The sequence below is a fragment of the Channa argus genome, chromosome 6 (assembly GCF_033026475.1).
Source record: "Channa argus isolate prfri chromosome 6, Channa argus male v1.0, whole genome shotgun sequence".
Taxonomy (NCBI): domain Eukaryota; kingdom Metazoa; phylum Chordata; class Actinopteri; order Anabantiformes; family Channidae; genus Channa; species Channa argus.
In genome coordinates, this window is record NC_090202.1 from 8,750,084 (window position 1) to 8,762,087 (window position 12,004).

The 12,004-nt window shown below is 40.1% G+C and overlaps 1 protein-coding gene across 4 annotated transcripts in view; it reads left to right on the forward strand.

Moving 5' to 3' along the window:
- schip1 (schwannomin interacting protein 1) overlaps positions 1 to 12,004 on the forward strand; it is a 199,827-nt gene that overhangs the window by 183,540 nt on the left and 4,283 nt on the right. For all 4 annotated transcript variants that reach the window (XM_067506909.1, XM_067506911.1, XM_067506910.1 and 1 more), the window contains 3 exons: positions 5,326 to 5,444; positions 6,733 to 6,850; positions 7,500 to 7,697. In XM_067506909.1, coding sequence (XP_067363010.1) covers positions 5,326 to 5,444; positions 6,733 to 6,850; positions 7,500 to 7,697 — 435 coding nt within the window. The remainder of the gene's footprint in view (positions 1 to 5,325; positions 5,445 to 6,732; positions 6,851 to 7,499; positions 7,698 to 12,004) is intronic.

A 12,004-nucleotide genomic window follows, 5' to 3' on the forward strand; every position in this document is an offset into this window, starting at 1 on the left:
ATTTTTGCTGCATTGGAAAACTAGGGATCGCTCACAGAAGGGACACACATGATGTTTACAGTGATGGTTGTATCAAAGTGAGCACATGTTCTTTTGCTGTGTCTTTTAAAGGAATACTTTGACATAACATATCACTCATTAACATGTTATATGCTTTATTTATTCCCTTCCAAAGTGTAAAAATATGCGCTGGGCTTTTTCGTGGCCAGAAGTAATGACTAGCAGCCTCAAAGAAAATATAATTCTTCAAGATGTCACTGCACCCAGCCAGGAAATAGTCCAGCATTGTTGAGTGTCATTTTGACATTCAGCTTAAACAAACAAAATATAGGCTGAAAACGACTGGGTTTCAAATTAGCCAGTAGGCAAATTTAGTTTCATGCTTCCTGTTTCTACTCTTTATGCTAAGACTAGCTGCCAACTGTCCTGCTCTTGGCTCCAGCTTCATTTTAAACAGACAGGTGTGAGAGTGCTATCGATCTTCTCATTGAAATCTTGAAAGCAAGAAGTCAAATGAGCATATTTTCCCTGATTGTTTTCCTTTTGTGTACGCTGTGGTAGCGGCCAAAGACTGAGGCTGACGTAATGCTTGAAGTTTGGGTTTTAATGTGCTTAGATATTTAGGGCAAAAGCTATGACATAATGGTGTGTGTAACCAGGCTCTTATCCCTTAGCCTGCTTCATTCTTTGGAGAGAAAAACAGATTCCTCTTCTTAATCTTTTGCCACAAATCCATAGTCTGGCCTTTTTGCAGACGAAAGCTCAAATGTCACTTGGAGACCTATTGTCCTGACTAAACCTACTTCATGCTCCACATATCTCCTCGCTCCCATTGTCATCCCCCCCCTCCTTTTCTCCCCTTTATCCCATCATAACCCTCCCCCTCTACACAACACGGACACCCTCGTGTAGACTTTTCCACCACTCACTGAGTCGTTCTCTTCCAATCTGAGTGACAGGAGCAGCCTTGCACTGACCTGTTGCTGAACTGTATGATGGGTCAAAGGTCATGTCTCTTATCTGGATTGGAATGTTGCACTGCCTGGTTCTCAGATATCACAAGAAGATGATCTTACACCAAATATATATATTTCTTTGGCGATCAAAGACAAAATCTTGATGTCTGTATGCTTTAAAGGAATAGGTTTGACAAACAATAAAAGTTAACTGAGCCAACAGCCATTATCTTGAACCTGTTTTTTGTAAATAAAAAGAATTTTCCTGATATTTTCAAAACCTTTTGGAAGCAGGTGTAATCTTAGTTAAGAAAACTATGGCTCGTGTGTGAACTGTGAAGATTACAGTGTAGTCAAAACACACATACACAAGACAGAGTGACCTTGGATGTGTTTGTTGAGCTGTGAGCTCGGCAGCAGCTCACTGTCAAGCCTGGAAAGCATATCACAGTGAAGATGTCCCACTCAGATAACCTAAACAGATGCACAGTGAGTAGCTTTAAAAAAAAAATCTGAAATGCACTTTTTCCAAGCACACTCCATTTACAGGTGCACTGTAACTTCACATGTTCACTCTTGCCGTACTTATAAATACATATATAGCCTGTGTTCACAAGACCTGCTGTTTTGTCTCTGTGTGCGCTTGTGCGTGAACAGTGGGTTCTTGTCTGTAGCCAGCAAGTGAGGTCTTGTTCGGTGAAAAGCCTTCATTGTGCAAAAGGAGCGTGAGTACTTAGTGAGGAATGAGGGGAAAGAGAAAAAAGATATTAATGAATGAAGCTGTGAAAAGATTTTTCTTTTAGCATATTTTTATAATTTAGTTTGCAGTAAGAAAGCTAGAGAGGGAGACAGGAATCAGAGAAAAGCAAAGGATCTGTGGGCATGCAGAGATAGTCACGCACACACACAAATCCACGTTTCACTTTAATACACATCTTAGATCTTAACCACTCAACAATTTGTGTGTGCATGCATGTGTGTGTGTGTGTGTTGCTTACAAGCAATTTGAGGGAGGAAAAAAGGAGGATGCCCTTTGTTAGCACAGATAATTAAATTTCATCTCCCTCCCCTAATATAGATTTCCAGGAAAGATTTGGGGGCTCAAAACAAGCACCCTGTCGTCCATGGCCAACGCTAAATGACCCTCTAGGCCTGGGGATAAATGGTTGTAGTGCAGAGTGGAGGGGAAAATGTCTTTGTCAATGAGGGTTTTTCAGCGGAGGAAATTGCTCAGTGAATTTGAGGAAAAACACAAATTAGCCCAATTGTGTTTCTTCCAATCTAATTTGAACAGTGAGGTTGTGGTGCTCAAGGCCAGGAAATGAAGGAGGTGGTTAGGACTGTCACTCATTCGCTCTCTTCTGCTGTCTCTCACTCTCTCTCTCTCTCTCTCTCTCTCTCTCTTTCGTTCTCTCTCCCTCCTGAAAAATTTTAAACTAATGCTATTTTCCGTTTCATCATCATGTGGAAATGGCCATTCAGATGATTTTTCACGACATAAATTTATAAGATTTTATATGAAGCTCTAATAGGAAATTATCCAGTAAAACAAAATAAGTTGCAATTACTTCTTAGTCATGACAATCTCAGTGAGTGAGCCAATGAAAAGAGCACAATGTTTGGAATAATATGGATAGATTTGCATTTCACTCACCCAAAACTAAAGCACCAAATTGAAATCAGCAATGACCGAATTAGATTATTTCCTGTATTAAAGACAATCAGAAAAATCCCCTACTGTTCCATCCAGCACATGAAACATGAAGAAGATAATGTAAAGATGAGCTGTTAGTAGGGATGATAAAAGACAGGATTAGAGAGGCAAAGAGAGGCAGGGCCTTGTATTTATTGTCCAATTTGCTCCTCCACCTCTCAGTGGTGTATTCCTCACCTTTTGTAAATGTTTTATGGAGCTGCCATGATTACTGTTTTATCACACACAGCCCACCCACACACACACACACACACATGCCGTATAACAAATGGCATTTATACAAAGACAGGAAACTCTGTTGGTCAGGCATGTGTGAGATGCACAGATAGTGTCTTGCAGGCTAAACCAGTGATCACTGTTAACTAGTAGGTCTCTTACTTTAGGTTTATAAAGGGTGTAAGTGGGAGCCAAAACATGTATTTTAATAATCAATTAGTTGATTTAACAGAAAGGTAATTAGCATCCATTTCGATAATAGCTTCAGTGATTTTTGAGGGAAACCTTTTCCACATAAATAAGATGTTTGAAGATGTCACTTTGGGATGATAAACTGGTTCTGGCATTGTGAAAACAAAATAATGAGTCAGTTAATGGAGAAAACACTCAGCATATTAAGCTTATAGGCAACAATGTGTGAAATGCTTTTTTCATTTTAAATCCTTGCAGAAACACGGGTTCTACCTCATGTGACTCTGATCACTAAAATCATGACATAAATTGAGAGGTGAATAAGAAGAAAAGGAGTTTTAACTGCTGTGGTGAAGATAGTTGAATAACATTCATCTAGCTGAAGATGTTGATCACTAGCTGAAGACATAACCCTGAATATGTCCAGGTTAAACCGTAGGTGAAGTGACCTGATGTTCTACCACTGTGAGAATTGATTTTTTTTTTCCAAGAGAGGTTTTTGGGTTTTTTTTATTTGTACATCTTAACACCAACATACAGCCTTCTAGCAAAGAGAGTTGCAGCTGTTCTTTGGAGTAATCTAAGTGACAGGGTTGCAGCTGTGCTGTAGTAATGCTTGTGTGAGCGATGCACATGTACCTAAATGTGTTTGACCTGGACTGTACCACACAGGATGCCGTTGGGCCGTTAGAGTAAGGAACTGAAACAAGTGTGTTCAGTTTGACTCCCCAAGTTTATCTTTCAATTGTGCACACGCACACAAAGGAGCATTGCCAGGTCTGCTTCTCTGCATGCCAGTGTGTGTTGTGCTGGAAGCTCCAAATGTGTCTTGCAGGCCCTTGTGTGGAGTGGAATTATGTTAATTTGTCCTTGGTGAAGGCACTTTCACCAACGCCTGCACATAACTGTCAGGAGAGAGACGGTGAGAGAGGAAAGGAGCGAGCAAAGGAGTTGAGAAAATGAGTGGGAGCGAGGTGAAGGTGTGATGAGCGATTTGGAGATGGGAAGAACAGAATGAACTGCAGAGAGAGGTGGTTTGATGGAAGGATCATAGAGGCCTGAGGTTGAAGCAGACAAGTGGCGATGGAAGGAGATGAGAGGAATTTGCCATAATAGGAAGAGAGCCCAAGACGAAACAACTGACAAGGCTGAATCAGGCAGATAGACAAAGCAGGGGAATATGATGAACAGAAAATTATTATGTTTGCCTTCCTAAGCCAGGAAAAAGTTTGGAAACCAGTTATTTAGGGTAAGTATGACTTTCTTCACAGACAGTTTGAAAGACCATGGACCTGAAAGACCAGAAGAGTGAAAGAGCCAAAAATCAGGGCTCTAATTGTGCATCAGTAACATGTGCACAAAGTGCCTCAGAGAATTTACCTCTTCTCGTTTGATCAGAAACAGTCTGAGTCACTCATTAGTTATTTGCAGTGCAGTCAGATGTGTTTACCTGCTACCAGCGCAGACAAAACATCCTTTGGGAATTGGTATGTGTTAGCATGTTTGTGAAGTGCTGCCAAAGCTGAAGCTGCACTGAGTTAGGAATTTCAGATTGGGACGAGGCCAAATGAGAGCAACCCTGGAAGTGTGTAGTGCACATTTAACCAAGTATTAAGCGCTTGTTACTGCTTTTTCTCTGGAGTTTACCGTATGGAAATGGCACACACATGGTGTGTGTGTGTGTGTGTGTGTGTGTGTGTGTGTTTGTGTGTGTGTGTGTGTATGTGTTTACATGTGTGTGTGTGTGTGTGCGCGTGTATGTGTAAGTGTTTACATGTGTGTGTGTGTGTGTGTGTGTGTGTGTGTGTGTGTGTGTGTGTGTTGTGCTGGACAACAAGAAGACAACAGTGCCATCTTCTTGTGAATACTGATATTGTCAGCTTGTAATGACACATGCTTCAGCTGCACTTTGTATCAGTGCTAGTTAAGAAGACACTGAAACTCTTTTTGGAAACTGATGGGAAGGCAGATTATTATTATTATTATTATTATTATTATTAGTATATTATTAATATACTTCCCCCCATGATTAAACTTTCAGTAAGTAAGAGTATTTATACTTCATGGTGACGTAGCATGTCAGGAAACTGTAACTGTAAGTACCTGTGTCTACTGTGCCGTGTCAACCAGCATCCACATTCTCAAGTATCTCTGAGGAAGAGAAGCTTCATGTCTTAGTTCTCTGTAAAACTACAACATCAAAAAGAGCATAAACAGTAACTTTACCTTGGTCTTCTCTTGTTGCAGGCCCAAAAGAATGAGAGGGAGTCCATCAGGCAGAAGTTGGCTCTGGGCAGTTTCTTTGATGATGGGCCGGGCATCTACACTAGCTGCAGCAAGAGTGGCAAACCCAGCTTGTCCTCACGGTAAGACCTCTGTCGTATTTCTTCTTTGTTAACTGGTAGACATGTGACCAGCATTAGGGAAAGTTTTAGTTTAGTTTTTTTCTGGTTTCATTATTCCCTAAAGAAGGATGGACTGAAAGGGGATCCTTCACAAAGTTCTGAGCTGTAGCCTAATGTCCAGAGAACCCACATTTTATCTGTATACTAAAATTACAAACAGAGAGTAGGGTAAGTCCAGATTTACGGAAGTAGTCATGTCTACCTGGTAATAAAAGAGAGAGACACATGGGCAGAAAGACTGACAACAAGTAAATAATATTTGTGCAAACAGAATGAGACAGAATGCAATCATATCTTGACACTTCCCCAAAGACACACAGTATACTACCACCTCCTACACGCTACCTTACAGGAACTGGATGTTGTATAAAGATTTGAGTGCTCTTTGTAACCCTGTGATTCAATCACGTGGATTTCGCAAAACAGCGAAATATTCATGACTATGACTCTTGATGCATCGTTGGTGGTTGTTGTATAAATAGTCATATGACTGAAATGCGTGACAATATATCTACATAGTAGGACTGGAAATGTGAGGTGGATTATGTTGCCAGTGTTTGACCTTTAAATTCAGACAGAATGTCATAAAGATCGCAAAAAGACTGTTTTGAAGATTTGTAACCAACTTCTATGTTGTCTAAAATCAATATTAAATTTGAGTCCCTTTATGAAAAAACTATTGACCACTCAGGTCCTATTTAAATTGGGACTGATTGGATCTCTGCTGTGTAATCAATCGGCCCTGTTTGTAATTACTGCCTTGAATAAGCAGGTTATTGATCCACAGTGGGCTGGATCTACACCCAGTGACATTCTGTTCCTCCGTGACACAAAAACTCCCCCCACTGGTTCCCAGGCAGATTGGATCAGACCTACCAGACCTTCCTGGATCGATATTGAAGACAAGAGGGGAAATGATTAAAAACACAAAGCCTCCTTAATTTTTTCCTCATTGAACGCTTTGCACTGCTACTAGAAGCAGTTCTTCATTTTTTCTCTCCTTTTTCCACTTTCTTTAACACATTTTAGTACAGTGTGCAGGTTCACAGCGCTCTAAATCCTTTACTGAGGCACTTTGTTGAACTCATCAAAGGTCAGATGTATTTGCAGCAGTGCTGTGGTCTGTGTTGTCATTTTGATCGGAGTCAGTTACTGCAGCGCAAGCTGAGACTGAACCGACATTTATGCTAATATTAACTTCTCTCCCTCGATTCAATCTATGTCTGTCTATATCTGTCTCTCCCTGTAGGCTGCAGAGTGGAATGAACCTACAAATCTGTTTTGTCAATGACAGTGGCAGCGACAAGGACAGTGATGCAGATGACAGCAAAACAGAGACCAGCCTGGACACACCTCTGTCCCCTATGGTAGGCACTGATGTCCACCTGTGCACTCTGAAACCCCCGCATTATTATAGTATTTCCCTGCAGTTCAAGAATGAAAGGAGAAAAAATGACGTATTGAAATCACTACCAAAAGTGAATTAAGATATGCAGGACTGACTGTGTGAAAAAGAAAAGGTGTTAAACCGAGATTGACACAGAACAAGAGTGAAAGAAGGGAAAAAGGTGAAGATATTCATTATGAATTAGAGAAATAACTTGTGGTGTAGTTGCTTTATGAATGTCTTTGTGCACCTTTGTGGGGCTGGTAACAAGTACACAGGCAGCAAATGTCTCTGATTTGGAACATGTCATCATGTCCATGGATGACTGGCCACATTACCCTTGAGGCAGCCTGAGATATTTAACATTTAACAGAGACAGAACGAGAAAGAGAGAATTATCATTTTTTTGCATGTTCATCCTTGCTCTCCTCACATCCCAGCTGATGCACTATGTTGTTCATGTCAAAGTGTAAAATCTATATACTTCATAAACACTAACCCTAAAACGTGATCTCTCATCTTTTCCTCTTACTCTATTACCCTCATTGATACCTTCCTTTCTTTTACCACTTTTACCTTTTCAACTGTGTTCATACTTCCTCCTGCTTCTACCACCAACCTCCTTGCAGTCCAAGCAGAGTTCTTCCTACTCGGACAGGGACACCACAGAGGACGACTCAGAGTCTCTGGAGGACATGGATTTCCTGAGTCGACAGAAGAAGCTGCAGGCGGAGGCAAAGCTAGCCCTCGCTATGGCCAAACCCATGGCCAAGATGCAGGTGGAGGTGGAGAAACAGAATCGCAAGAAGTCACCAGTGGCCGACCTGGTTAGTACCACAGTTCTGATGCTGCCGTCGCCTAACAACAAATCAAAAATACTATATCATCTTTGTATATCATGAGATACAAAGTTTGTATGTCATGATTGTGTTTTGTCATTTCAAAGATAATTTTGGATGAGCGCTAGACCATTGTGTTGGTTCTGTAGCTTTTTACAACAGGGTTTAGAATGCAAGTTCAGCACAGCATTGTCAAACAGGAACCATGAGATCAACTGATATGTAAAAAGTAAAAAGAGAAAGTACATGTGCTGTTTCAAGCTTTCGATTTTACTTTAAAACCGCTTAATGTTTCCATATTAACAATGAATTACTTGAAAGACACACAGTAGCTTGTGGTGGTGAACGAACAAATTTCTTGGATTTTACAGTTTTATAGCCTGCTCCATGCTACCTGCTAAGCACCAAACAGCAGATGCCCGATAAAGTTAAGAAATCAGGACATCTGGCAGCATAAAAAGCCAGATATTTCTCTAAGGAGTTGGCCATTGCACTTACATCCATCCAGTGGGCAGAAACGTGACTTTTAATAAATGCTAATGTTGCTCCATATGTGCTGGAAGTGTAAATCAGTAGCTGATTTAAAAACAGTTTAATGGAAGAATGATAACATGTTGTGTCGTGTTGTGTTTATGGCCTTTTTGCACTGACTGCGAGGGCCAAAAAAAAAAAACAGGTTGAAAACTATCATCAACTACAGTATATCAGGTGTGTCAGTTGTTTGCTCGGTTGCATCAGTGACACTAATGATGCCATAGGCCTACACAGTTTGGAAGACAGCCTGTCAGTGTATGTGTCAGTATACATGTATCAACACCCCATGCAGTCAGTGTCATGAAAGATACTTCATTCCTCTGCTGCCTTCAGGCCAGAGATGGTTTACAGCATACAGCATCAGCTCATGACAAAAGCAAATTTTTATCTTCACTGATCAATCATTTCAGTGTTGCTGTAACGACATTACTGTATTGTCATCAGCCTATGTGTTGCAGACTGATACATGTACAACCTCAATTCCAAAGAAAGTTATATCACATGATGAAACCGAGAAATTCTAACATTTCATGGCAAATGTTAGTTTATTTTGAATTTGATGGCAGCAACTCGATGCTCACCATTGTTTAGCATCCTCTCTTCTTTTAACAACTGTCTGTAGACGTCTGGGAAGTAAGGAGAGCAGTTGCTGGAGTTCTAGGAGAGGATGGTTGTCCCTTTCTTCTCTGATGCAGGATGCTGCTGCTCATTTTCATGAGATTCATACCGTCAATGGTCAGTTAGTCAATGTGAGTCAGAGCAGATGGGTGGATTGTTGTTTTAGTAAAGTGTTGGTTGACGGTAATATCTATGGTACATGTTGATCATGATGTCATTCATCTTTTCACACTCTCGCTCTGCCTCCATTTAGACGAAAAAAGGTGATGAAGACCCTGCTCATCATTCTTTCATCATTTTTCATCTGCCTCACTGCCGCTTCATGAGCACACACACCAACACACTGAGACATCCACCGTGGCAGACATACACACACTATATTTCCTCCCTGAACTGCAGGCAGAACCACTTTACTTATTCAGAGAAGAGAAGGGCAGCTTGGCCGGGCCCATCTATAATTCATACCCCGGAAAGCATTGACTTCTGTGTTTAGGGATGTAGCAGTGCTCAGCAGTCAGAAGACATCACTGTCACTGAACACACAGTGAATATTAAGATGTATTAAGGTTAGAGCCACTTGCAACATCCAAAACACCAGAGATCTGATGGTACATGTGCTAAATGCTAGGAAGAGTTCTTTGGAAGGTCTTTAGTAGCTGTCTGGGACTATGCGCAGAAACTGTGGATTAGCTAAACTACTTGTGTAAAAGTCAAATCATTAATTGTTTATTAAAATACCACTTCCCACATGTGATTACAAACTGGTGTGGTGCTTATCTCAAGTAAATGTAGGTATTAGTCTCACAGTAACCAATAAACTATGAAAGGCTGACACAAACCTCAGTCAGTTATAAAATACCATAAATCCATTTGCATTAAAGGACGTCCTTCGCTGATTTTGAACTTGCGTACTTTGTTTAGAGTTTGGATAGTGCATGTCCATAAATGCAATTAAACTTCCCATTGACGTCCCTTCAGATTATGTCATCTCTTGGCTCACACTATGGAGTTTGTAATTATGATTAGCTTGCTTTTCCAGAGCTCCCTCGGATGATATCATATGAACTCCTAATGACGACGAACTCCTCCGGTTAATTATAGGGATATCAGAGGGAAGCTTAAAATCCACAACTCATTAATGTACATTTACAACCTAAACTAAAGGCACAGAAAGCTAGTTAAAACTTGATGAAGTTGTCGTTTAAAACTTGCTAGCTACCAAGTGAGAAGTCAACATTTTTTTTACTTAGTACTTAAAGGATTAATGGTTTAAATAGATTTTAATAATAAAAAAAATAAAATTTTTAATAATGATGGTAAAAGTAATGGAAATAATAATAATAATAATAATATACTATTATTTTGGATTAACAGATGAAAATAATAATACTGAGCTGAAAGTAATTGATCAGTTAAAATCGCTGCACTGCGGTGACCCTGAACTAACGGGATAAGTCGAAAGGATGAAAAAATTAACCAATAGTGGTAAATAAATAGTTAACACTTATTACCTTTATGAAATTAGTAGATAAAGTGTTTAATCTTAATACAAAAAATTATTTAATAATTTCTATTATATATAATAATAACTTAAATAATTAAATGTAAGTAAAAGAAAAATATTAACAGTTCATTTGTATGAAAAATGATTGTCACCAAACAGTTTTCCCTAACATGTACTTTAAAATCAGCTGACATGAACACTTTTAGATTATGACCATTGGGAGTAAATGGACAAATAATGTTGGGGAACTGAACTGGGCCAGTAAGTTTGAAATTCACTTCCAACTAACGAACAAGAAATTTCCAGCACTGTGAGCATGTACCCAAATGTCTCTGTGTGTGTACCAAGACTGTGGGTTTTCCTAAATCTGTACCAAGAAAATCAACGAGAGCAGAAGACAAAAGCAGAAGCAATTGAGATTCAACATGTTAAAACCCTGAGTTTTCTGTTTCAGCTTCATTCAGAGAGGAGTGTGTAGCTCCTCAGTCTGATGTCAACTCATAGCTGGAGGTTGTTGTGCAGATATTGGAATTAGTAGTATGATCAATCTGCCACAGAAACTAACACTGCGGTCAGCAGGCTACCATGCTGAGTCAGATCAAACACCAATCTACAACTTTTCCCATCACCTACTCATGTTGTCTTGACATTCATTCTAACTTTCTGTCAAAATTTAGTCACTTGCCTTTTGTATGTCAAGTCAGTCAAAACTGAAACTGACACAAGGCTTCCAGTAGTCTACAGCTGCATCTTTGGCAGTGAAAGTGAAAGGGGAGGAGAGACTAGCAATATGAGCCAGACGAACGCCCATGCAACAGCTACGGCAAGAGAGAGAAAGCACGAATTTCCTCCTCTGTTGTTTGTCAAGACTCTAGGTAAAACTGGGAGGGACGGAGAAAACAGGTGCTGGAGAGAAAGAGAAAGAATGCTGTCTGGTTGGACAGGAGAGACGGCAGAGGATGAGTGTGCTAAACGAAAAAGCAAATGATCTGCCCATGGGTGTCTGAGAAAATACACACAATGTTTGCTGTGTGTCGACTTTGGTGCTGCCCACAATTGGACTGACAACACAGAGCAAGTGTTACTGGCAAGGAGCAATAACAAAGCTACAGTGGAGAGAGTAAAAGAATAATTTCTCGCCATTTATTGTGACTCCAACTGTCTTAAAGGAAACTATAAACAGGAAATGAAAGATGACATATGAAGCAAAATGAAATAGATTTTTCCACGCTACAACCTACACTGCTGGGTAATAAACAAAAAGAAACTGTGACACAACAGGTGTCTACTGACTGGAGTGTTACGACATCACAGAGTCAGCGAGTTTATGACACAAGTGTCAGGGTTTAACCCTGTTGTCGTGTTTTTGAGCAAGCACTAGCACCTGCATGAAATCCCCGAACTTTACCGTCTCCCTGCAGAGTGCTGACCTCCTCAAAGTAATATTCCCTTTTCTTTCATCAGGGACATTAGCAGAAGAGGCCAAGAGACTGAAACGCGGATGTTACTAAGGTTGTTGTTCATGTTGACAAGAAACACGACAAATGGCAAAGCAACTAATCGCGTTTTCTCTCAGACTTTCATTTACCAATTTAATTCTAATGTGGCTGATCTTTCCCTGCTGGTAATGACTTTGTAT